Genomic DNA, 27,378 nt, shown 5'->3' with positions numbered 1-27,378 from the left:
GTGAAAGGGGTTCAGTTCTTGATTTCATTCTCAGCTTGGCTGCTGTTGGTATATAGCAGTGCTACTGATTTGTGTACATTGATTTTGTATCCTGAAACTTTACTGAATTCATTTATCAGATCTAGGAGATTTTTGGATGAGTCTTTAGGGTTTTCCAGGTATACAATCATCATCAGTGAACAGAGACAGTTTGACTTCCTCTTTACTGACTTGGATGCCCTTTATTTCCTTCTCTTGTCTGATTGCTTTGGTGAGGACTTCCAGTATTAAGTTGAATAGAAGTGGTGAAAGTGGGCATCCTTGTCTTATTGCAGTTCTCAGGGGCAATGGTTTCAACTTTTTCCCATTCCATATACTGTTGGCTGTGGGTTCATCACAGATGGCTTTTATTACCTTAAGGTATGTCCCTTCTATGCCAATTTTGCTGAGGGTTTTAGTTATAAAGAAATACTGGATTTTGCCAAATGCTTCTTCTGCAATTGAGATGACCTTATGAATTTTGTTTTTAATCCTGTTTATGTGGTATATCAAATTTATTGACTTGTGTATGTTAAACCAACCCTGCATCCCAGGTATAAAACCCATTTGATCATGGTGTATTATCTTTTTGAGACGCTGTTGGATTCAGTTCGCAAGTATTTTGTTGATAATTTTTGCATCTATCTTCATCAGGGATATTGGTCTGTATTTTTTTTTTTGTTATGTTCTTTCCTGGTTTTGGTTTTATGGTGATACCGGTTTCATAGAATGATTTAGGAGAATTTCCTCTTTCTTTATCGTTTGGAATAGTTTCAGTATGATTGGTACAAATTCATCTTTGAATGTCTGATAGAATTCAGCAGTGAATCCATCTGGTCCTAGGCTTTTTTGGGGGGCAATTTTTAAATTACCATTTTAATCTCGCTGCTTGTTATTGGTCTGCTCAGTTTCTTTTTCTTTCTGATTTAATCTTGGAGAGTTGTATATTTCCAGGAATGTATTGGTGCCCTCTAGGTTTTCTAGTTTGTGTGCATAAAGGTGTTCATAGTAGTCTTGAATGATCTTTAGTATTTCTGCAGTATTTGTTGTAATATCTCTCATTTCATTTCTAATTGAGCTTCTTTGGATCCTCTCTTTTCTTTTTGTGGTTTTCACTAATTGTCTATTGATTTTGCTTATCTTTTCAAAGAAATAGGTTTTTGTTTCATTTATCTTTTGTATTTTTTTGTTTCAATTTCATTTAGTTCTACTCTGATCTTTTCTTCTGCTGGGTTGGGTTTTGGTTTTTTCTTGTTTCTCTAGTTCCTTGAGGTATGAACTTAGATTGTCTGTTTGTACTCTTTCAATGTAAGCATTTAATGCTATAAACTTTCTTGTTAGCACTGCTTTTGCTATATCCCAGAGGTTTTGATAGGTTGTGTCATTATTGTCATTCAGTTCAAATAATTTTTAAATTTCCATCTTAATTTCATTGTTTACTCAAAGATCATTCAGGAGCAGATTGTTTAATTTTCATAATTTGCATAGTTTTAAGGGTTCCTCTTGGAGTTAATTTCTAATTTTATTTCACTGTGGTCTGAGAGAGTACTCGATAAAATTTAGATTATCTTAAACTTATTGAGACTTATTTTGTGGCCTATGAGATAGTCTGTCTTGGAGAATGTTTCATGTGCTGATGAAAAGAATGTATATTCTGTAGTTGTCAGGTAGAATGTTCTGTAAATATCTGTTAAGTCCATTCATTCTAGTGTATAGTTTAAGCCCATTTTTTCTTTGTTGACTTTCTATCTTGATGACCTGTCTAGTGCTGTCAATGATGTATTGAAGTCCCCCACTATTACTGTGTTGCTATCTCATTTCTTAGGTCTAGTAGTAATTTTTTCATAAATTTGGGAGCTCTAGTGTTAGGTGCATATATATTTATTATTGTGATATTTTCCTGTCAGACTAGTCCCTTTGTGCCCTGGAAGAAGGGGTATTAGTCTGTTTTCACACTGCTGGTAAAGACATACCCAAGACTGGGTAATTTATAAAGAAAAAGAGGTTTAATGAACTCACAGTTCCATGTGGCTGGGGAGGCCTCACAATCACGGTGGAAGGTGAAATGCACATCTTGCATGGCAGCGGACAGGAGATAATGACAGCCAAGTGAAAGGGGAAAGCCCTTCAGATCTTGTGAGACTTATTCACTACCGCAAGAACAGTATGGGGGAACTGGCCCCATGATTCAATTATCTCCCACCAGGTCCCTCACTCAACATGTGGGAATTATGGGAGCTACAATTCAAGATGAGATTTGAGTGGGGACACAGTCAAACCATATTAGAAGGGAAAAAAAAGGAAGAAAGCCTGTGTGGTTGGTGCAAGGGGGACAGATAGAAGAGGGCTAAGGTTTGAGGATGGAGGTCAGCTTGCATCTCCTGTAAATCAACACAGAAACAGGTCTTCTAGGTGGTACAGGAAGTCACTGGAGCGTTTTGTGAGAGGTTCTTCCTTATATCATTATAGAATCACTGAAAACATCAAGTGTATCTTGAACATGTCTGTGCCTCTAACATATCAAGATGATGCCGTAAAATCAGCAGGAATTCAATATATATTTGACAAACTGACTGAAGTGTGCTTTTATGAGACCTTTTGGGTTCATTTAGAGAGGATTTCTTTTATCTTTTGAAGTGGATACCCCATGCCTCAACCTCAGTGATTAGGTAACATGAATATTACCTTCTGTGTTGTTTAATTACCTTCTTTCTTCTCAGTGGCATTCTTTTTTTTTTTTTTTTTTTTTTTGAGGTGGAGTCTCGCTCTGTCGCCCGGACTGGAGTGCAGTGGCCGGATCTCAGCTCACTGCAAGCTCCGCCTCCCGGGTTTACGCCATTCTCCTGCCTCAGCCTCCCGAGTAGCTGGGACTACAGGCGCCCGCCACCTCACCCGGCTAGTTTTTTTGTATTTTTAGTAGAGACAGGGTTTCACCATGTTAGCCAGGATGGTCTCGATCTCCTGACCTCGTGATCCGCCCGTCTCGGCCTCCCAAAGTGCTGGGATTACAGGCTTGAGCCACCGCGCCCAGCAGTGGCATTCTTAAGAGTTGAGCAAATGATACTATTGAGTGACTCCCAAACACTAGTCATTCATGTAACATCCTCAAAATGTTTGTTAAATCCATATGCCATCTATGTGACTGGATAATGTATTTCTCTATAATAAAACACTGTTTACTCAAATAAGTACCTTTTAAAAGAAAATAGATGCTTACATGTTATGCATAAGTATACATACATCTATGCATATATAACCCTACTCACCGATATATGAACATAAGTTAAAAGGAAATATAAACACACACACGTATGCACACACAATGCTACTGAACACCCATGAAATCACGGATGTGACATGCTAGGTATACTTTTAAATTACACACAAAAATATAAGACTATTAAAAATTTTTAAATATTCATATATGTATACCTAAAAATCCGCTCATTTATAGTACATGTATCACTCTTTCAGAAACTCCAGTCTAATCCATTCACCTGGCTTTGCTCTGAAAAGGCTGAGTCTCCACTCTTCAAAGCAGGGCAAGGAGAAGTGCAGCCCATCACTGGGCAGCTCCACACACCCATTCACAAAGAATAAATCAGGCTGCAACTTCTCAATTACTGGCAATGCAGTCTTGCTCACTGTGGACTAAGTAGCTTATCCAAGGTCCAATGCAAGTGGGTGGAAGAGTGCAGCAATTTATGGTGAGGCATGATTGAAAGGACCCTGCTTGTTAAATGATGGATGGAACAGTTTTCAGTCTAGCTGCCCCACTGGAATGAGCAACTTGGGAACCTGTCTCTCTCCTCCTGGAAGCAGTAGAGAAGTAACAAGGTTTAGGAGAAAATTTGTCATCATAATATTCCTCTAGTGATTTTGTGGCCTTGGTTCAAATACTTTGATGATGTCTTTCATGGCAGAAGGCAGGTTATGATTAATACTAACGTCACAGAACTAACATCCTTAACACAGGCCAGGTTTTAAACATAAGAGGCGGGGGTGGGGGTTGGGGGGGGGGCTGAGATTTGCTTTTACTTACGGTTCTTTATCAAAGCTACCTATCAGAAAACTTTAAGTTATGTTGGAAAGGAAGAGCACCTGCAAAGAGACTGACAAGTCTCATAGAGCAGAAGGCAGGGTATGATTAATACTAACGTCACAGAACGAACATCCTTAACACAGTCCAGGTTTTAAACATAAGGGGTGGTGGGGGTGGGGGCTGAGATTTGCTTTTACTTACGGTTCTTTATAAAAGCTAACTTTTAGAAAACTTTAAGTTATGTTGGAAAGGAAGAGCACCTGCAAAGAGACTAATAAGTCTCATAGAGCAGAAGGTAGACATACCGAAATCCATCAAGATCCATCCCACATATACTCATCACCATACAAACTTCCCAGGCTTTCTACTCTCTGCAAAACTCCATCCTAGGTACCACAGAAATAAAGAAAAAAAATCACCTGTGAGGGGTTTATAGTGCAGTTTGCTATATCTAGCAAAGTTCATGTCAGAGAGGAATGCATTTTGCTAAAAGAAATAGAATTAGTGAGTCACAGACCTTAAACCGAAAGAGGTACATTTGTCTTGCCCAACAAGTATTCTGAAAACACAAAGTCTAGGGCTGGCACCAAGGTTCAGCAGTTACCAGAGACACAGGTGCATTCTGAGTTTCTGCTCTATCGTCCTTGCCAGGTTGACTTAGTGACTCATAGGCAAAGCAGCTGCAGGCATCACATCTACCAGTAAGGTACAGAGAAGGGTTTGAGGTTCAAAGGACTGTGCTATTGCTAGCATCCCATGGGCCAGAATTCAGTCACCTGGCCATCTCAAAGCAGCAGAAAAGTTAAAATACGAATTGTTAGGTACCCAGCAGTGAAGAACTGGTCAGAAATGGTTTGGAGGCACACAAATCAATAGTTTCTCTTACATCAAACCTTTCTTCAAAGATTCTAAACCAGACTACATTATCAGGGTATCCACAGTGTCGAAAACTTTTTAATCAAATGGTATAGGACACAAAAGCCATGACGATGAGTTAGAAAAATTTTCCTAATCTGTTACCTTGGTAAATCAGCCTTTTACAATATGTCTTGTCATGGGAAAATCTTTGCTAATTCTAAAGTTGAGATAAGCTGCAGTCACTGAATTTTAGTGCCATAGTTGGTTTTGCAGTGGGATGATAAAAGCAGAGATTTCAGCATTAGAGGGCCCTGTGTTCAATTCCTGGCTTTGGACTTGGAAGCTAGTAGCCCTGACCAAAATCATCAACTCTCAAAGTGTTGTTTTCCTCATCTACACAAAGGATAAATATCACTTATATTTTCATAAGTTTTTTGTAGGACTTATGTTCTTATACATTATTTAGAATAGCATCCTGCTCAACACAGATGTTCAATAAATGGTTGCTTTTGAAATTAGATGAGTTTAAGGTCAGCTTTGATTGTACATCAGGATCACCTGAAGGATTTGTTAACAATGCAAATATTATGCTATCTCTTCCCACCTGGTCCACCTCGCATACTAGGGCTCAGGAATGCTTATTTCTTAAGAAGCTTCATTAGAGATTAAAGAGCAAAACTTGGTGTGAAAATCAAGAGGCCCAACTGCCTTCTAATTTTAGGAATACCTTATACTAGGGAGTAGCAATGGAATTTTTGAAGGCAAATGTGGAAAGATAATTTTGCACTTAGATAACACTATAAAGGTCAAAATGTTAAATATATGAATAAATACAAATATATAAATATGAATATGTTAACTGGAGTTTAGAATCAATATTTCTTTTTTGACCCCAACTGGATTATATAATAGAATTTAAATTGAGGAAAAAAATAGCAATAGTTATTTTCTTTCTTATGCTTTCTTTCTTCTCTCCTCCTCCCCCTTTCCTTCTTCTGATAGGAGGCAGAGGGGAGTCACAATATTTTAGATTCGTAGAATAATAACAGGGAAAGGTACACCCTGAGATCTGGCAATGAAGAAGGAAATTCATGAATATTCACTTGGAGTCTATGTTTAAAATACTCAATATAAGAATATTTTTTCCTCAATGAGTTATAATTGTTTGATAAAATGCAATCTGAGCAATAAACAATAACTTTGCAGACATGCTCAGGATGAGTTTTAGCTCTGGAGATATTGGGCAATGCAGAGAAGCACTTTAATTAACCAATTAATGTCTTCAATAGTTTCTTCAAGCACCTGTTATGTGCCAGGCACCATGCTAGTGATGAACAAGAGAGAGGCCATCTGTGTTCTCATAAAGCTTATATTCTAGGAACACAGATGTTAAACAAATATTTATGTAAGTATTTAAATACAATTTTGATAAGTGTAGTGAGGAGAAAATACAGGTATCTTTAAGGAATTATAGTGGTGAGGGTGGACTGTGGGCAAAATAATTGGGAGAAACTTTTTTTTTTTTTTTTGAGATGGAGTTTCACTGTGTTGGTCAGGCTGGAGTGCAACGGGTGATTCTCCTGCCTCAGCCTTCTGAGTAGCTGGAATTACAGGCATGTGCCACCATACCTGGCTAATTTTCTATTTTTAGTAGAGATGGGGTTTTGCCATGTTGTTCAGGCTGATCTCAAACTCCTGACCTCAGATGATCCACCTGCCTCGGCCCCCCAAAGTGCTGGGATTACAGGTGTGAGCTACTGTGCCCAGCTCCCAATCTCCTTTTCTAAATGTCCTTTGCTTCTGCTCAATGTCTTTTCCTTTCTCTTGATACACAGGGTGCTTAATTAAACCCCATTAACTAATGATATGGCCATTAGCAACAAATACCACCTGGGAACACTTTTAACTTACAGTTCTTTAAAGAAAAAACGCTATAATCACTTACTATGATGCGTCACCATCTGCAGTTTAAAAGAACATAATAGTAACTCAGCTGCCGTCCCACCTAAGACGTTCTCAAGACAAAATTAGCCCAACACTGACAGAAGTGAGACACCTATTCAATAATTATAATTTGAACTTTAAAGAGGCCTCCTTGTATAACTACAATTAGGCTGTTGTTTTTCTCTCAAAATAAGGTGTTTTTTTCTTTTTTTGCCTACTGTTGTTCAACAGATGTTGATACCTTTAATTACTATGGTTGTCACTTAAATCTAATTTCAAAGCTCCTTTCACTTTGCCAAGAATCAAGTAGTGTTCATGCTTTGGGGCTGGGGGGTGGGGGGTGGGCATGTAGAAGGGGTAATTTATTTTCTTAGACAAGTAAGATTTTTATTATAGATGTTTCTTTAAGCAGTTACTCATTACGATGAAACACACATTCAGGTCTGGCTTTGGTGCTGTTTCCTGCTCATGATCTGATGTAGGAATGTATTTCTTCATTGTCAAGAGACAGAAAACAAAACTGTAAACTAATGAATTTGGGAGGAAGTTCATAAATACCCAATGTTTCAACTGGTACATCAATTGGAAGAATAAAATTATTCCTATTAATTTTGTTAACACTACAAATATTTAAAAGACTCAATAGATAGAGATGCATATAGACATGCTGTTCTGAAATGAATTACATTTGATCAGAATGGTTATGTCAACACCATTTAGATTTATGTGGCACTGGTTGTGCTGGATAGTTTGGTATTCCACTGGTCTCCTTTTCAACTGGGATATCTATCCCTCAGTTGCTGAGTATGTTGGCTGCTCAATGGCTCAGGGGTGCCCCTTTCTCCAGAGCAGAGGTTCTCAAAGTGTGGTTCCTGAACCAGCTGCATCAGCATCACCTGGGAACTTGAATGCAAGAGTTTTATCCCACTCCAGACATACCAAATCAGAAACTGGATTGAGGCCCAGCAATCTGTGTTTTAGTAAATTCACCCAGCAAGTGATTCGATAAATGCAAACATTTGAGAAACTTTGTTCTAGAGAATCTTTGGTCCTTTGCTCAAAATGTCTTTGTATTTTTGTTCACAAAAGAATTCCCTTTAGGTAAAACAAGACCTAACAAAGGAAGTAACCATCTCCCCTCACCTCACTTAGCATGGTGACAGCTTGGTAAATGTATTTGAGAACTTTCAATACCCAGATTCCGCTGAAACCTCTGGCCCACTAGCCATGTTAGAAGACAGCTGGGCAGCTCTTGCTTGAAGATACTGGAAAAGCTTAGAAGGAAGCAGGTGGTCTGCAAGGCAGTGAGGCTCTGCCTCTTCTCCCATCCTGGCAACTGAAAAAATCCACTGGGTTTAAATCTCTGTGTGGCCCAACTGAGAAAGTGCTGGCCTGCTAAGTGAGGAGATAAAGTATACATTGGAAAAGCTGCAGGACCTGGCTGACATATACTGGAAGAAACTAGGAGAGTATGTTTAAAAATAGATTATACAGGCCAGGTGTGATGGCTCATGCCTGTAATCCTAGCACTTTGGGAGGCTGAGGTGCATGGATCACGAGGTCAGGAGATCAAGACCATCCTGGATAACACAGTGAAACCCCATCTCTACTAAAAACACAAAAAATTAGCAGGGCGTGGTGGCAGGCACCTGTAGTCCCAGCTACTTGGGAGGCTGAGGCAGGAGAATGGTGTGAACCCAGGAGGTGGAGCTTGCAGTGAACCGAGATAGCACCACTGCACTCCAGCCTGGGCGACAGAGCAAAACTCCGTCAAAAAAAAGAATGAATGAATGAATAAATAAATAAAAATAAAAATAAAATAGATTCTACAGGGCTGGGCCAAAGTCAGGAGAGGCCAGACTATAAAGCTGGATACAAGAGAATTTGCTGATATTGGAGATTCATCTATGACTCAACACTTTGACAAGGATTCTGAGGGTCCCTCTACAAAGGGTTGAGATGCTTCCTGGGGACTTGAAAAGAAGCAATGGCTTTAAGTGAAGTAGAGATGCCAAAATTGCCTAGCAGAAAGTGAAGGAAGAAATAAAAATGCTCAGAGTTAAAAAGAAAAAAAAAAAACTTGATGGTATGTGACTATTATGTGAGAAAGGAAAACAGAGACAAACTAGATCACTTGAGGGGACCTGTAGGCACACCTTTTACTCTGGCATAAGGGGAATCCATACTCACTGAAAAGGCCAGAGGAGGCTGTTCTTTGTAAGCTGTGACTAACAGAAGATACTATTATAGATCTACTGGGTTGAGGTCAGCAGTTCCAGGGAAAAGTTACAATTCTCTGCCCAGTTTCCAGATTCAGAACTCATTGACTGAAGTTCCCCATGAGGTAGGATCTTGCAACATTATAAGTAAATAGAGAAGTGACTCCTTCACTTCTTCCTTAAATGAACCTATGACATTAATTTTGAAAACTATACACTAAGGAAAGGTGAGTAACTAGATTTTTCCAAGACTCTCATACACCTGAGCTGAAGCTCACACGCAGGGATGAAAATCATGATGCTGACCACCATTGCCTGAAAACATGCATGAGAATGGAAGCTCTGGATCAGGAAATAAATGGAGTCCTGGTCCAGGTTTGTTTCACAGGTGGTCCATGGATTCACAGTATTGGTTTCCTTGGGCCCTGGTATATAGTTAGAATGAACTATATTACACCTTTGAGGGAAGGCATGATAAATTGGTGTCACCCGTAAAGATGTAAAGGAAGCAAGGTGGTGATACCCATCATATCCACGATCTTACTAGCTTGATCCTTACAAAAAACAAACAAACAAACAAACAAAAAAAAAACAGCTTAATTTTGGTAGATTACAGTGGACTGCTACAAACTAAACCAAGTAGTAGATCAAATTATAGCTGTAAAGTAGTTCTTACTTTCAAGATTATATTTCATAACAACTGGCATAGTATAAGTGCCCACTAGAAGTTCACTACTGTTATTGTTGTTATAATCATTAACATTGTTATAGAAATATTTCCATAACAATGTGATTACATTTTATAGAGAATATTAACAAAACCATTACATGTTATGTGAACACTGACTTGGGAAACTAGTTTTTTGGATTTTTCTAATATCTAAAAGAAAAGAGTTTAAGCAGCAGCTTGCTTTCACATGAGAAGAACAACAGTATACATAAGCTACAGTATATTTTAACACTGTGGCAATTCGGCAGAAAATCAGATGAAACCACTATATTGATGATATCATATTAATCAGACATGTTGAACAATAAACAGCAAGTTCTCCAGATGTCTTTATAAGACAGATGTGCACCAGAAGGTGAGAAATACACATTACAAAGATTTAAGATCCTGCTATGTCAGTCACAGTTTGTTTTTAGTTTTTGGTGGAGTTATGGGGTGGAGAGGGGCTGCTAGCCTGGGACATGTCAAGACTAATCTCTCAAAGTAAAGGCAGTTATTGTGCCTTTCCCCTCTTACTCCTAAAAAAGATGCACTATGTGTGATAGGCTGCTAATGATTCATAACTATCTCCCTCTCCTTTGGCTGAACAGGAGCTGACTCCAAAGTTATTTATATCTCATTCCTAGAGACAGCCTGTGGCTAATGAATGACTGACCCTGGAATACACATATCCATCCCTCTTGCCTTTCGGTGACCAATTCTCTTGTGTAGTTCATGCTCCAGAGATCACGATGTGTTCAGGGGGAAGTGAGACTCCAGTGGCGAACATGTTCTTGCTTACTTGTTTCCTTTGTCCCATGAGCAATGCCTCAATAAGGTATGGCCCAGAATCCCTGAGTTCTATTCTGCTTCTAAGGAAGTCAATCAGAGACACTGATGCCATTACAAAAGGTACATTTCTAACGACCATATACCACTTTCAGTACGTTCTCTAACTCATTTTCAAAAGTGGATAACGAATTTTGTGCTTCTACTCATAAATCTCCCACTCCCTAAATAGAGCACTAAGTAGTAGTTAAGAATGTAGTGGTAGGTGGCATACAACTCAGCCATAAAAAGGAATGAAATAATATCATTGGCAGCAACCTGAATGGAGTTGAAGACCATTATTCTAAGTGAAGCAACTCAGGAATGGAAAAGCAAAACATCACATGTTCTCACTTGTGAGAGCTAAGCTATGAGGACACAAAGACATAGGAATGATTTAACGAACTTTGGGGACTGGGGTGGGGGAAGAGGGGTGAGGGCTAAGGGATAAAAGAATACACATTGGGTACAGTGTATACTGTTGGGGTGATGGGTACACCAAAATCTCAGAAATTACCACTAAAGGACGTATCCATGTAACAACAACAAAAACAAAAACACCTGTTCCCCAAAAACTACTGAAATAAGATAAATACACACATAAATGTTTTTAAAAATAAAAAGGTGGTAGAGATCAGATAGCGCTTATAATGAAATCCAAATTTCAGCAAATATATTCTTAGGTAACTTTGGGCAAATTGTTTAACCCAAGTATTCATTTTTTAATCTAGAGAATATCAACAAAGTAGTTCTTACTTTAAAGATGGTATTTAGTATACCTAGAATATTATAAGTATCCACTAGAAGTTCACTACTAAAATCATTGCTATTGTTATCATTAACATTTTATGGAAATATCTCCATGTAGATATCCAACAACTCTATTCATGGAGGAAAAATAATTAAAAAGTTCCTATGTTCCATCTTTATTTTTTCACAACTAATTTCAAGGGAATTCTGTTTTTATTTTACCATTGACTATGTTCACGATATTCTGGGGTTTTTCTTGGAATCACACACTAATTTGCCAGAGGCCATTCACACTGATGTTGACATATGGAGGCCAGATATAACCCAACCATAGCATCATAGCATAAGTCACAAGCATCTCCATGAATGATGTTGATAGCTGAAATAATCAATTCGCGACAAGAACATTTTTTAGAATTTCATGGTACTTAAAAGTAAGTGCCAATATGCTATGCTTCACTTGGCCTATGTAGAATAAATTCTGTTAAACTTTTTTTAAATCATCAGACAGAAATGTTTAATGCTCAATTTATTCCTAAAAAGCAAATTCCCTGAGGTTATAATGAATTAGTGCTCCAAATGTCAGTGTCAGAGTGATTGACTTTAGGAAAACTGGTATTTGACTAGGAGAAAAAAAAAAAAAAACAACTGCCACAAACCCAAGAGTGTTAAACTATGAGCTAAAATAGAAAAAGAGAAATTTTGTTCCACTGTGATTTGTTGTATAAGAACAGGGAAAAAAACACGTAGCAGAGAGATCAGAAATAGCTAAGACACTATTTCCTTAAGAGGAAATTTATATGATTAATTACACTACTTTTTGGGACTGATCAGAGGTTAGTTTCTATATTCATTAAATTAATCAAATAACTGAACTCTCTGCTTACATATAATGCCATGTCTGCACATAGGTCGTAAGGCATTTAAGTTTATAGGTAGAAGTACAAATAAGATTCTCATCTAAATTTAAAACTTGCTAGTATCATTATTAGTATTAGAACCTTATGAACTCTATATTTGTGTGACAACTCAGAACAAAAATAATTCATTTCTAACATTGGCTGCATTATATAGCTATATCTTTCTGCATTATCTAACTTTTCCACTGCCTTTTATCCACATATATTATTTTTCTTTGTTACTTTTCTGTATGTCTATGTCAAAAGCTCATATAGGGGACTCAACAGCAGTGAGGCTTAAAGAAGACGGGAAAAAGCACTAGGGTACTTTGCCACAATGGTACAGTAGCTGAAAAAAATGTGCAAAAATGTGAATTTACCCTGTAAGACATCTTCTTCAAAAAGATAGGAATATTTGTGTCTTAATACAATCTTTCAGTTTAAAATAGAAAGTATCAGAAATTACATCTAGAGAGCTCTCATAATGTTTATGATGTATCAATGGATAAACACATCGTGGTATATTTGTACAATGGAATATTACCCAGCAATAAAAAGAACTACTATTATATGCAACAGTAAGGATCCACTTCCAAAACATTATGTTGGGTGAAAGAAGTTGCATGCACACACACACACACACACACACACTGATCATGCACTGATGAGGTTCAGGACATGCTACCCCAAAATATGGCACCTTGTCATTTGAGGAAACAGAAGCAGCAGGAAGGTTACTCTCTGGCCTTTTCCTGTTCTTCTTCTCTGAAGCATGTCACACAACTCTCACTCAAGAAGGATCCTCCCTATATCTGGAGGACACAACTGCCCTTATCTCCAAAAACAGGGATAGAGAGAAGAATCTGAACAAACAGACCTTGCTATGCTTTCCCAGTTTATTACCATTAGATCATACCCCCTTTGTCCAATCATACTTCTCCACAACTGTCCACCTCTTCATCATACTGAGCATAAAATATACAGGTTTCCCTTTTTCTTTTGGTTTTCATTGCTAAAGGCTTGTGGGTCACATAAAACTTGTATTAAATAGATGTGTATGCTTTTCTCTTATTAATTTGTCTGTTGTTATCAGCGTTTCAGCCATGAGTCCAGCAATAGATAAGAAAAAAATCTTTACTCCCCTACTATGCACATAGATACACACACAGAGATACTGTACAATTCCATGCATACGTAATTCTTTGAAGTGCAAGAATAGAAAAAATGTATTTACTGTACGATATATAAATAATTATATTTATATAAAGTGAAAGATAAGTCAACAGTAACCTCTATGAGTGACAGGAAATGGAACCCTGAGAATCTATCTGGTGTGATAGATATACTTTATGTCTTGCTTTGTGTAGTGGTTACCTTGACGAATACATATATCAAATGCCATTCAGTGGTACACTTAAGACTTGCATATCTTAGTTTATGCTAATTACACTCCAAGAAAAAGTTTAACAATAACAATAATCAAAGGCAACAAGATACAAAAATAAGTGTCTTTAATAAAGAAATGTGTCTAAGAACAGTTAAGAAAAACAAATGGTATCTTTTGTCAGTTTTTTTCTTTAGCCCTAATAAGTTAAGGAACTTGTTGGCTTTTGTGTAAAGTTTACTAATGGCATCAGGCAGGCTGAACCTAAGTAGATACATTCAAACAGTAAATAAGTCCTAGACTCTTTTGCCATACTGTAGACATTCTGGTTTCTAGGCAGTCTGGGATAAATTCTCGACTCCACTAGATATCTCAGAAAGACTAGTCTCAGCTCTAGGTTGATATCAAATGCTAGAACCCATATCCCAAAGATTCAGAGTGGTCCATTTTGCTATAGGTCTCAAGAGGGCATGAATACAGACCATGATGTGGTTTCTGCCAATATCTCCGTCACCTATCTGAAGTCTTTCATGTTCTCCAGCTTATCCTAACAAACATGTTGACACACTGATACTTTTGGCTCTTTGTAAATTCTGTCCCCCTTAAATGAACCCTTCCACCCTTATTTCTTAGTTCAACTAGTATATGTTCTTTAAGGCATCACTCTGATGTTGCCTACTTTTTTCAGCTAATACACCCTCTCTCTACTGGTGTACACACAACCCCCTAAGCTTATCTCTATTATCACAATCCATCCTCTGACATTATAATGGTTTGATTATTTTTGTTTGATTTCCCAAATTAATCATGGGTTCCTTTAAAATAGGGACAGGATCTTATTTCTTTATTGCTAGGTCCTACTGGTATGTCTAGGTTGAACTCAATTAAAGTTTGTTGAAGACAAGTTCAATGAAACAACCTCAAAAACTCCCAAGTTGGACCACCCTATGTCTCTTGCCAAAACCTCCTAAAATCCAACAAGACAATTTGGCATTTTTGTCTGAAATGTGAATTCAAAGAAAAAAGCAGTCAGCTCTTTTTGCAATATGAAAGAGGATGGAGTATTCAGAGGTTAGCAAAGTTAATTTTCTCAGACAAATTACAAATAGTACAGTAAATTTAGTCTTTGGAAACAGTATGCAAAACATCCCCCTTTTACAATTGACTAAGTAAAAAACAGTTTCTACTTAAAGTTAGAAGAAGGTCATTTTAACTTTAAAATTTCAATTAACCTATAGCACACACCTAATATCGGGAACGTACTGAGCCTAAAAAACACTCACCTTATTTAGATGGTTTTTTTCTTCCCTTTGCCAAATGAGAAGAGATTAACCAGCATCTAATTTTTGTTAAAGAACATTAAAAAACACCTTCAACCTCCCGAATTTATAAATGACTTTTCTTCCAGCCATCCATTTGGCTAACTTAATGGCCCTTTCAATTCCCTCTACTGATTTGCTTTCATATTAAGCCCTGGATTTAATAGTTTCAAGCACTTCTTTCTTATTGTTGTCACTCAATCCAAACTAATTATACTTTCTTGCTGTACTAGGTACAGTTCTTCACAGCCCATAGGTAAGCTTGTAAGCTCATGGCATGACCTACTGCTTGCAAGGAAGAGAAGTCTTAGCCCCGGTCTTTATTTAATTCCTTCTCCCCAGTGATGGACCAAGTTCCTGCTTTCCTAAATGGTAAAAACAGATAAAAACTGTTTTCTTGTCCTTGTGATTAAAATAAATAAATAAATAAATAAATTGCTGATGTCCTTAAAAGGGAAAAAAGGTAGATTGTGGAGAAGTTTCACAACAATTTGTTTTGGCAGCAGTTGATTCCAAAGATAGGACGTTTCAAAATGTTAAGATGCCTGTGATATTTTCCCCCTTTTTCTTACTCGGTTTGTAGATTTCTTCTTTTCAGATTGATTTTAGACTTCACCTTTAGTTGTCTCCCTTTCTTGTTCTTCTTCAACCTCTCCTCTAACAATGCCATTGTTGTTTATCCTCTACATGAGTAAAATCAAGAGAGGTATTTTAAGATCATAAATTTGTCATTTAATCATTTTAACTTTTGTACCCATAACTTCAAGAAGCCGTAATTCCTTCTCGTTATTCCCTCACCTCTTCTTGACAGCAGTCTTTCAAGTTCTTTTTATCTACCTTGCACAGTTGTTTTTTCTGTAGAAAATCAGAGAATTCTAGGGCTAAAAAACATTCTCAATAACCTCTTAATCCTGTCTACTCATTTCCTATTTGACAGCACTAGAATAGACTGTCCAAAACATCTATCCATGCCTACTTAGCACTCTAGCTACTTTTTGTCACAACCAACACTGGAACTGATGTGGGTTAACTCCAGAACCAATCTGTTTTCTCTGTTCTTAGCAATACAGAGTAATTGGTGGTGATTATAGGACTACAAGTAAACTGAATCATGCTGTTAAGATAGCAAAATACCTGCCTCATTTAAGTTTCTCTTAAGTTTTTGCTCAATCTGTATGTCTCAACATGACCTCATATGCAAAATTAACTTGGTATTCTAGAGGACAGTATTATTATTTATTCTATGTAGTTATGACTTTTTGTCATTGACAATGGCCTATTCTTCAGAGATACTCAAAAGTTCTATATGACTATAGTTCTCCTTCCTTAAGGTCTGTGGTATGCTCATATAAAAATTGAGAAGAGGTTGGTGGGAGTTCTAGAGGATGATATTCACTATAGACACATCACCCCATTTGTTTTTATATCTACTTCACCAGACTTTTTCCAATCACTCAGATGTAATAAGCCTACATTAAAAATCACCAATGATGTAGAGACATTGTCAAATTGAATGGTCATTTCTCAGTACTTCTACCTGACTTCACAGCAGTACATGACGAAGCTGGTGAAATCGCTCCAGTCTAAAAACAGTTACGTCACCTGGTTTCCAATAAATTACACTCATGTTATTTTTGTTTTTCCTCACTGGCCAGTTTGGCTTCTCTTTTTCTTCTCCTCATGATGACAGAATATTCTAGCAAGTGTCCTTTGGTTCCCTATTTTCTATATTACTCAAATACCATCTACATTTCAATTACTCCATAAAATTGAATTTTGTTTCCAGATGTCTCCCATAAATTCCAGGCTTATGTACCCAGTTGCTTACTTAATTGCCTACCTTCAGATATTGAGATACTTGGATAGATACTTGGATGTCTAATAAGTATCTCAAACTCAACACTTTCAAAATTGGCATTGCTGTTTGTTACCTTAAAACCTGCTCTAATGATAGTATTCTCTATCTCAGTTGATCATGATTCCATCTCTCTAGTTATGCAAGTAAAAAACCTTGCAATCATTCTTATATGTTTTTTCCTGCTCTAAACTCCTGCTGACTTTAGCTTCAAACTGTATTTTAAATCCAGACATATCTCTTTATCTTTAGCATTACCACCCTGGTTCACCCTACTATCATCTCTCATTTGTTTTTTTTTTTTTTTTTTTTTTTTTTTTTTTTTTTTTTTTTTTTTTTTTTTTGTGGTTGTTGTTGTTTCTTTGTTTTTGGGGCAATAACCTCATACTGGTCTCCTAGATATTATCCTTCTTACCCTATATTGTACATTCAGCCTAACTGCCAATATGATCCTTTAAGTACATAAGACAGATCAGGTTATTCCTGTGCTCAAACCCTACAATGGTCTCCTAATGGAATAGCAAAGTACATGCAATCGCCTGCATGGTCCATGAGATCTGACCCTCCTATTACACCCTGACTTCATCTCCCTCTTCCTCACTCTGCTCCAGCTCATCAGTTTCTGTGCTGTTTCTCACCCTTGCCTAGTGTACTCCTTCATTAGGACCCTTGCACTATTTTCTATGCCCAATGCACTCTTTCCCTGATAGATACTTGGATAATTCCTTTATTTATTCAAATCACTTATCAAAAGACATTTTGATGAGAGTATCTTGATCATTGCATTTAAAATTGTAGCACCCCTGACCACTGATGATTTCTCTTTTCCTGCTCTATTTTTTTCTTACTTTATAGCACTTGTCAGGTATGATGTTAGCAAAATGGCAGAGTAGGCAGCTCCAAGCTCCTGTCCTGCCACAGAAATATTGAAAAACAAGTAGAAAGTGTCAAAACCAATTTTGTCAGAATGCTGAAAAGTCAAAGGTTTACAGCAACCAAGTGAACATTAAATCAAGAAAAAGACAAATAGGATGGGAAAGCTTTGTGACATTTTTACTTGTCTTTGTCCCACCTCCTACCAAGGCTTAGCAGTAGCCCTGAGAACAGAGATCAACGTGCCCATTGTGGGATCCTCATATAGGGTTCCAGAGGGAATAAAGATGAATTTATTCACAAATTATTCTATTTGTCTGTTCTAATTTGTCTGGAGGATACCTGAAGGATGGACAAAGTTTATTTGTTTCTTTTTCACCTAACTCAGAACTTCCCAGGGTGGAGAATAGGGAGGCACTGCTTGAAAACACCGCGAGGTGAATGAAAAACCCACAGCATTTCATTCACAGCGAGGTGAATGAAAAACCTGGGGCAAAGGATTAGAGTTGACGCATGCAATATACAGCATTAAGCCTAGGAGAAAAAGCTGGAAAGAGTTCTTTTGAAAAATGAGGGCATTGAAAATTACTTATGTATAATAGGGAATTTAGAAACCCATGTGCATGTCCAGGGCAGGATGTGCACTCAGAAAAGACCTGAGAAGACCTTAAGCTTTCACTGGTGACTGACTTAGGTCAGTGCAAGCAGGAAGTGAAAGGTAAGGCAGAGTTATGAGGGACCTAACTAAGGGTTGACGGAGTGTCCCAGCACAATGCCAATCAGCAAAAACTGGGAGTGATTTGTTTTGTTGTTGTTGTTTTGTTTTCTTTCTAATAGTCCTGACATTTAGAGAAATCTCTGACAAGACACTGGTTGAGTATAAGGTGAAAAAACAGATTTCAGTAATCACACATGACACAGAATACAATCTTTGCAGAAATAGTTTGGAAAAGTCACTAAACAAACATGAATGTAGCCTTCAACAATCAAGAACATTATACTAAAGGGAAGGTGGAAAATCCTATTTCTAGAGCTACTACATCATAAGATTCCAATGCCAAGGATTTCACAACAGAAAAATTTAAAAATACAAATAAATAGGAAGATACAACTGATTAAAAGGGAGGAAAAATGGACAGAAACTGTCCATTAAGAAGCCCAGACACTAGACTTACTAAACAAAGAATTTCAATCAATTATCTTAAATATCTCAAAGAGCAACAGGAAACCATGGACAAAGAACTAAGGGAAAACAGGAAAAAAAGATATGACCAAAATAAAAAATATCAATAAAGAGTAGAAATTACAGCTTTTACCACGTCCTATTATTGTACATAATTTACTTATTTATTGTGCCTATTGATTATCATCTGTCTACTTCTGCTAGAGTGTAAATTTATAAGTTAGCAAAGATCTCTGTTTTATGGTCACCAGCAATTGACCATAGTCAGGTCTGACAGTTAACATTTGAAAACTGGATGAATGTTATCTTTCCTATCCAACAGCCCATTACTTATCACTTTGCAATATATAGAGATGCCAATGATGATGTGATGACAGTGAAATCAATTTTTAGGGGGAGGAAGAAAGACGAGGGATAGAATATTACAATGTGGATATGATAACTCAGGGAGAAAGCTGCTGCTGACATAGTTGGATGAACCAGTTTTCACTCCTGAGCATATATTATCCACACAATCAGTTCTCAGTTGGGCAAGGGTCACATGAAACTCATGATTTTAAGCTGCGAGGTATTAAATGATTTTAAGGGAAAAATCTACTCAGTGTCAGATGTGCTTATTCAATGAAACCCTCCAATAATATCATTGGTGTCAAATTTCCTAGACCTGAGAAATGTTTTAACAAGACACTGGCGTTCTGCTTTTCTTCTTTAGAATTAAAATTTAGGATATCAATATTTATACATTTCTAATTTCAATACAAAGGGTATTTGTTTAAAATATTAAATCTCTCTGCCTCTCTCTCTCCATTTTACAACTTTGTTGCCACTCATGAACCACAAGCTATACTGACTTCATGATTTTAAAAGCATTCATTAGTTTATATTTTCCCTTAGGGACAATTCTTGCATGGATATTTTCACATAGTTCATAATTTCTATAAAAAAGGCATGCAAAATAGTTTCACTTTATAATAGAAATTTACCAAAATAATATTTCCTGTGGTGATAAATATAGGGATATATATTAATAGTAAAGGTAACAATCTGTTTTGAAGCTATCTGAACTTTCACTCTATAGTAATAAGACTTATAGTTCATATTTTTTAAAAAATCATTATTTTGTAAAGCCCATTTATTCAACAGATATTTTGTGAGAGTTCATTAATTTACAGGTATTATTCAAGGGCTGGGTATACAGAGGTGAATAAGACAGGTATTTTATTAAGAATACCTTGGGTTACATATAACAAAATAGCTTAAAAGTGGCTTAAAGATAACAGTGATTTTTCTAACATAAGAACAAATACTAATGTAGATAATTCCAGGATTCGTTCAATAGCTTAAGTAAGCCATCATGGGCCTAGGCTTTTTCCTTTTTCCATCTCTCTTTTCTGCCTTCCTCCAGTATTAATATTTCCTTTCTGTGAAGATGGCTACAGAAGCTCCAAGTGTCCTGTCCTCACATGATAACATTAAAAATAGGAGGACAGGCTGGGTGCAGTGGCTCACACCTGTAATCCCAGCACTTTGGGGGTGCTGAGGAGGGCGGATTGCCTGAGGTCAGGAGTTCGAGACCAGCCTGACCAACATGATGAAACCCCATCTCTACTAAAAATACAAAAACTAGCTGGGCATGGTGGCAGGCACCTAAAATCCCACTTACTTGGGAGGCTGAGGGAGAAGAATTGTTTGAACCAGGGAGATGGAGGTTGCAGTGAGCCGAGATCATATCACTGCATTCCAGCCTGGGTGACAGAGTGAGACTCAGAAAATAAAAAAATAATAATAAAAATAAATAAATAAACAAAACAAAACAAAAACAGGAGGAGAAGGCAGGAGTTTCCCATGTGAGAAGGGTCACTGCATACCCTGGTTTGGCTGGGACAATCACAGCTTATGGCCCTTTTACTTCTAAGGTGTTCTGGTTTGGATAAAATGTTATATAGTTGTCCTATTAACATGACTTTTTTTTTTTTTCTAAGGGAGGGAAATATCTCTATGAAGTTCCCTGAGATAATGTCATCATGCATCCCAATAGTCAGGATTAAGTCACCTGTTCATCCTCTAACTGCAGGGAAGGCTGGGTAAGTCAGCATGTGACATTTTAAACCAACATATTGGGAGAAGTTTTCTGCTTATCTAAAAGGCCAAGAGAATGTCGAGAACATCAGTCACAAATGACAAATCCACAGCCTCCTTGAGGTAACTGGAATTTCACCCAGCCACACTCTGCAGGAATAATCTAATAACATCACTATACCCTACCAAGCCCCAGGGACACTTTCCCACATGGCTCTTGCAGTATGTCCCCAAAGGGTGTCCACATACTTCTCTCGAATGAGTCCACTGGTTATCTCCCTTCCTTTTGAGGAACTGCTTTCTTCCTCTGGGATCTCCTGGCCACAGTAGCACTGCTAAGACATTGCCAAGTAGCATGTTTTCTACTGAACCTGGAAGCCCCTCCTTTGCACTGCTGCCAAGACACCACATATGGTGTCAGAGCTGTTCAGACATCTGTGGCAAGGTAGGGGACAGGGCATCTCTCATCATTGATTGCCCTCTGTTAGAAAGTAAGCACTGCTGCTAATGTCCTAAATGCTACCAAAGATTTTCGTTAAACAGAGCTTGAGGGAGACAGGACTTGAGATTTATCAATATTCAGCTCTCCTTTATTTTCATAAACTCCTTGAAAAGAAAATTTGCTATGACTTTGTTATTGGTTAATGATAGAGGAGCAGAAATCATGGATATTTCTTATAGGTAAAAGCATTTGTGAGTAGTATATGTGAATCTACTACTCTCTTTCCAAAGCTGTACAGTGGTGAAAGAAGAATGTGTTGAGGCTGGGTGCAGTGGCACACGCCTGTAATCCTAACAATTTGGGAAGCTGAGGTGGGTGGATGACTTGAGGTCAGGAGTTCAAGCACAGCCTGGCCAACATGGTGAAACCCCGTCTCTTCTAAAAATACAAAAATTAGCCAAGTGTCGTGACATGCCTGCAGTCCCAGCTACTCAGGGAGGCTGAGGCAGGAGAACACAAGTGCCATAAGATTGAGCTGGTCTAGATTGCGGAACAAATACAGGGAGGATAAATGCCCTGGGAAGTCTCCTAGAACCACAGAAGACTTTATATGGGTGAGAAATATTCACGCATTCTGTTAGTCCATTGGGAGCCTATCTGTTGCCACTATGTAGTTTAGCCTATCAGACTGAGATCCTTTACGTAGGTCTGTCTGCCTGTTCCCTGCGGGATTTCACCTGTGAGTCCAATGGATGCTGGCCTTGGAATAGGGAAGTTTGTCTTTTCTTTTTGACAATGAAAACTTACTTATTAGGTCTGGCTCATTTTATCATTCTTCCTGTAGAAGAAGTTCTCTCTCAAAGCTCTTCTCAATTCTCAATTAGATTTCTGGAGAATGACCACATAGTTCATCACCATTTCCCAGGTATATTTGAATCTATCTTTTTTAAAAAGCTTTTTCTCTTTACTGTTGTATTCCTGACCCCTAGGACTTGTTCATAAAGGATAAATATATCATTTAGATCCTACTTAATAACCTTGATATATAAAAGGAGTTACTAATTATATGTGACATATGCTTCAAAGTGGAATAGACACAGCATGCCTAAAGGGATGAGACGTGGAACAAGGCTGCCATGATGAGGGAAGGAAAGCAGGGAAGGGTAGATGAGGTGTATACTGAGGCTCGGAGAATGCAGAGATCTCATGAGAGAGGGATAAGGGAAGGGAGAAAAAAGAGAGTGGTAATGATACAGAATAAATGGCATTTGGATAGGATATAACTCAGAAACCATATAAAGTTGAACAAAGGGCCCTGAGGAAGCCTTCAACCATATTTTCAAGTAGTTTTGGTTCAACTATATTTTTTCAAGTAGTTGCACGAGACAGAAACTCACTCTGCCACAGATAGCAGGAGTGTAGGTTTATCATGTAGTATCTCACCGCTCTCTTATCAAACAAGGTGATAGGGCCAAAACGCATATGCATTGTTTAGAAGCAGCACTGTGGTTCAAGGCAATATTTTGTTTTTTTCTCATTCACCCAGAAAAACCCTGTGACACAGGTGGACCACTGCAGGTAATCAAGGGAAGCTAACGTAGGGCATATCTAAATTGGAGCCAGAAATATTTTAGTTCAGATCTTCACAGCTTTGATCTTTCCAGTTTTAGGAAAAATAAATAATTCATTCAACCGCAAGTAAAAATCATTATTATTTTTTAAAAAGTTAGCTCTTTAATGCTGGGTCCAGGGTATTTTTTGTCTACTCCTACATACATTGCAGATTTAACTCATGAACCAAGCTGTTCTACAGTCCCATTTGAAAATCATCACCAATTGTAAGAGTCATTATAGTTAGCTTTGAAAATCTACCCTTCATTATACTAGCTTCCTAATGTTAATGAGTATGGAAGAGATGAAAAGATGCTGGTCCATGACCCTTGTTGGCCATAATTAGAGGATGCCTAGGACAGCCCACTCTCAGAGAAGCAGAGCACTTTGGAGGATGAAGAGTTGAAGGCGACGTGGGCCATTAGTACTCTGCGGATTCCTTGGAGGCTGGAGAGGATTATTAAGAGTCTAGTTAATGGGGCAACACATGAGTGAGGAAATGCCAGGGATTCCTTGGCTCATCAGACTATGCAGACAAACTAAAAATTACAGAAGTGTTTTGGCTCAGGAGCTGGAGGAGTGCTGCCAAGTTCTAGAGACATTCCCCAGATTTCCCATAAACACTGGGCAGCCAGTGGGACCGCAGCCACCCCTCCAGGAAACTGGCTCCTTTCATCATTAAATCGAAAGGGGGAAAATTACACCTTTGTTTAAGAAACATTGAAGTTCCCCTTTTCCATAAATGGAGAATAAGTACAGATAGAAGAGAAAGGCCACTTTCAAAGAGACAATAAATCTGCCAGCATTTTGGTTTCACACAATTTCTGGTTATTTTGATGCATACTCAGAAAAATGCCAGCCAAAAATCCAGATGTTTGCTGAACATAGTCATGACATGGATCTAAAGGGGGAAAAAAAAGGTAGATTACTGATCGGCTTTTCCCTTACATCTGAGGGTATAGCATTATACAATACAGTCAAAGATACAGGAATGTAGCAGTATCATGAATATTTGAAAAATATTCTAGCCCAGCATAATTCAATATGAAACATCTGCAAAACAGGAAAAAGATAAAAAGAAACAGACAAGAAAACAAGCAAATGACTGTAGGGAAGGATAGGAAAACTTACTTGCCCATACAGGCTATACTCCATTTATAGTTTTATTTTAGATATTTCATAGTTTTGCCCAGAAGCTTTGGCACAACTGAATGCATTTCTTCTTCTCTTTTTTTTTTTTTTACTTTCATAGAAGTGACACTGTAAATGCATAGCCACTATTTTAATGTTTTGTCTGCTATGAAAGTGAACAAAACTTGGTTCCTCTTTGTAAGAAATGCACCTAGGCAATATGGCTAGATGGAAGCCACAGCATTTTTGTACATGGCCACAAAAAATCTTCACTCTTCTCCAGGTGAGATTAGAAAATTTCATATGAACTGTTGCAATTCCATCACATTCTAATATTGTTTTTCTTAACATTGCTCTCCAATGTCATTGTTTGGAATCTTAATTTTTATTTTGTTAGTTTATGATGCTGTTCTTTGATTTTGTAAAGTTGTATATTTCTATATCTACATGAAAATAGTATTTTCTCTCAATAATTTATAAAACCTTTGAGATGACCCAGTAAGTTCCCCAAAATGTCAGGCATCAGGGGTTAATGGTCATGGAATATGTGCATTGTGTCTACATGGCATCTACAGCCTAGGAAGAGAGGACTTCAGTTGAAGCCCTGAAAGTTCTTCCTTTGCCTTGAATCTCACCCAACTCTTGCCCTTCACCCCTCCTCACAGTCACCTGAGTGAGCTTGTAATCTTTCCAATGCCCCCACAATCACATATGACACACTCAGACGCTCTTTAGATTTTCAGCATAAAGTACAAACTCCTTAGTATAGTTTTCAAGACCCTTTGCAATGCAACTTCTGGCCCACTTTCAAATAGATTTTGTGCCAGGTCCTTATATTATCTGCAATTCCTCCATCCCTCCAGATACTCCAGATACATAATCACTTAAGAATGTGTTTGAGCACCTACAACTTTCAGCAAAGAGCCACGTGCTGGGGTAAGATGGTGCATAATAGAGATATTTCTAGACAGAAACAAGTAAACAGTAGGAGTTCCAACAGTAGGAGATTTGTGGGATGCCATAGAAGGAATGGAAGGGGCTTCTAACCCAGACTTGGTTGGGGTGAGATGGTCACAGATAGCTCCCATGAAAAATTAACATCTAAGATGAGACCCCCCAAAATAAATAGAAGTCAATCAGCCCAATAGTATAGCAATGATTAGTACTCTAGAAGAGGAAAGGGTCTCCCCAGTGTCTTGTAAATAGGAACATTCTTAAAGAACTGGAAGGATTTCAAGAAGGCAGGAATGCAGGACAGTGCTGCAGAATGAATTATTTGTATATTCCCCAATGTGTTCTGTTCCTTCATTTCTCTGCATCTCCCACGGAACTTTTGTCCCAGTTATCACTTCTTGCATCCAAGGATATCTTCCCCAACTACAACATCACCACCCTAGGAAAGCCTCCATGGTATCTCTCTCTTTGTGCCCTCCATACTGTATTTACAATGGTTCCCATGTAGTCTCTGCTTGTTCTGACACCTGCACTCAGGTCTGTGTGCTTTGAAGGTGAGAATTTTGAGTCCTCATCTTTTGTTTTCCTGACTCCTAGCACTGAGCAAGGCACAGAGAAGATACACAGCTTTTCCACAGCAAGGAGTGGAGAAGGTTAAAATATTGTCCCTTATTCTTGCAACCCATCTGCAAATGCATTGCTCTGGGTTGTAAGACAGGTAATCTTTTCTGGATATGTATTGGGGAATGAAATTAATTCAAAGCCTCCCAGTGAAAACATGGGTGACTCATGGGATCTTTATCTTCTCCAGATAACAGAAAGGAAACAGTGACAACCACAACCTGATTTGTCTAAAAAGCCTACACAGAACATGCAGCCTTCTGAGAAGAATAATTAATTAGATTTGAGTGGAGAGAGAATAGAAAATGCAAATATTTAATCCCTTTTTGAGTGAGAGGATAGAGTTCTTTTTAATGTGCAAAGCATGTTTTAGAGAATCTTTGGAGACATGGCCCATCAGAAAAGGAACACAAAGCAGGCTGTCAGCAGAGGAGTCCCTTTTTCTTTACACAGTGTCTACTTTTAGAAATAACTTTTGTTTCCAAATTAAAGAATAACATAACTTATAATCAGCAAATTTTGTTAGATTACAGGGTGGCAACAGACACCCTTTCCTACTTTTGCCTCTCTAAGTACCTTTGCAGTAGCAAGGAAGGCAAAGAAAGAGGCATAAATTTAGAAAGGCAAAAGAAGGACAGAATGAAAACAAAAGCGACCTAGGAAGGTGAGGGGATGCTGGTGCCTGAGAGAGGTGGTGTGCTGCATTACAGCCTCCCTGAGCTGGAAGGGACCTTGACAGGTAAGGGGGGAAAGGATTCTTGTAGTTCTTCTGCTAAGGAAATAATGGATGCATTGCAAAGAGAAAGTGTTCTCTTGGAAAATGTAGCTCACTTATACACACTTGGATATGTTATTATTTTACTTATTAACAATAATGCTCTCCTCTCAGAAAGCTCCTGTGGCATGAACAAAAAAGAAAGAATGTTTGCTAATCATGATATGATGAAAATAATATGATCTCCTCAAAAGAGGAATTTCAACTAAAAGAACAAACCAGGTGTGTGGCCTCATTTGTATTTCATGGCTATAAGTTTGAAACAACCCCACATGAGTTTGGCAAAAATGCCAAACCCTCAAAAAATCACATGCTTGGACCTTCAGCATGGCACCAGAACCTCTCTCAGCAAACCTACTGCTGATTAAACCCATACCTTCCACCGTGGCTCGCTTGGGCTGAATGGTGATGGCCCCTTCTGCGATATCTTCATGCTGGTGCAGTGGGTTTATTTTGGATCCCCAGCTGTCTGATCCCACCCAAAGAAAATGGCCAACTTGGTCAGCTCTTTTGGCTGCTGCAAGGATCTGCCTGTGGAAAGAAATACGGAAAGTTATATTAATGATAAAGAACATCAGCTGAATCCATGTATATTAACAGTCAGCAAAAAGAAAGGTACTATTATTTCTCAAAAAGTAAATAATTGCAAAAAACATGATAAAGAATTTATATCTCTAATATATAAAGATATTTTGTAAACCAATAATAAAAAAGATAAAGCATCTTGAGAAACATGAGCAAGTAATAGTAAACGTTAAAAGATAAAAAGAGAAATATAAATGTCCAGTAAGGTAAAGACACATATTTACATATGTTAGAAATGATGGAAATGCAAATTAGACCAAGGTACCAAATTCATTTCTCATATTGGCCAAAATGTTTGC

The 27,378-nt window shown here is 37.8% G+C and overlaps 1 protein-coding gene across 2 annotated transcripts in view; it reads right to left on the bottom strand.

The window, feature by feature from the left end:
* Positions 1 to 27,378, bottom strand: part of GRM7 (glutamate metabotropic receptor 7) — a 923,309-nt gene that overhangs the window by 426,214 nt on the left and 469,717 nt on the right. For both annotated transcript variants that reach the window (XM_030938287.1, XM_030938284.1), the window contains exon 4: positions 26,871 to 27,025. In XM_030938287.1, coding sequence (XP_030794147.1) covers positions 26,871 to 27,025 — 155 coding nt within the window. The remainder of the gene's footprint in view (positions 1 to 26,870; positions 27,026 to 27,378) is intronic.

This window comes from Rhinopithecus roxellana, chromosome 1 (genome assembly GCF_007565055.1).
Source record: "Rhinopithecus roxellana isolate Shanxi Qingling chromosome 1, ASM756505v1, whole genome shotgun sequence".
In the NCBI taxonomy this organism is placed as follows: Eukaryota; Metazoa; Chordata; class Mammalia; order Primates; family Cercopithecidae; genus Rhinopithecus; species Rhinopithecus roxellana.
This window is presented reverse-complemented; position numbering and strand designations above follow the sequence as displayed.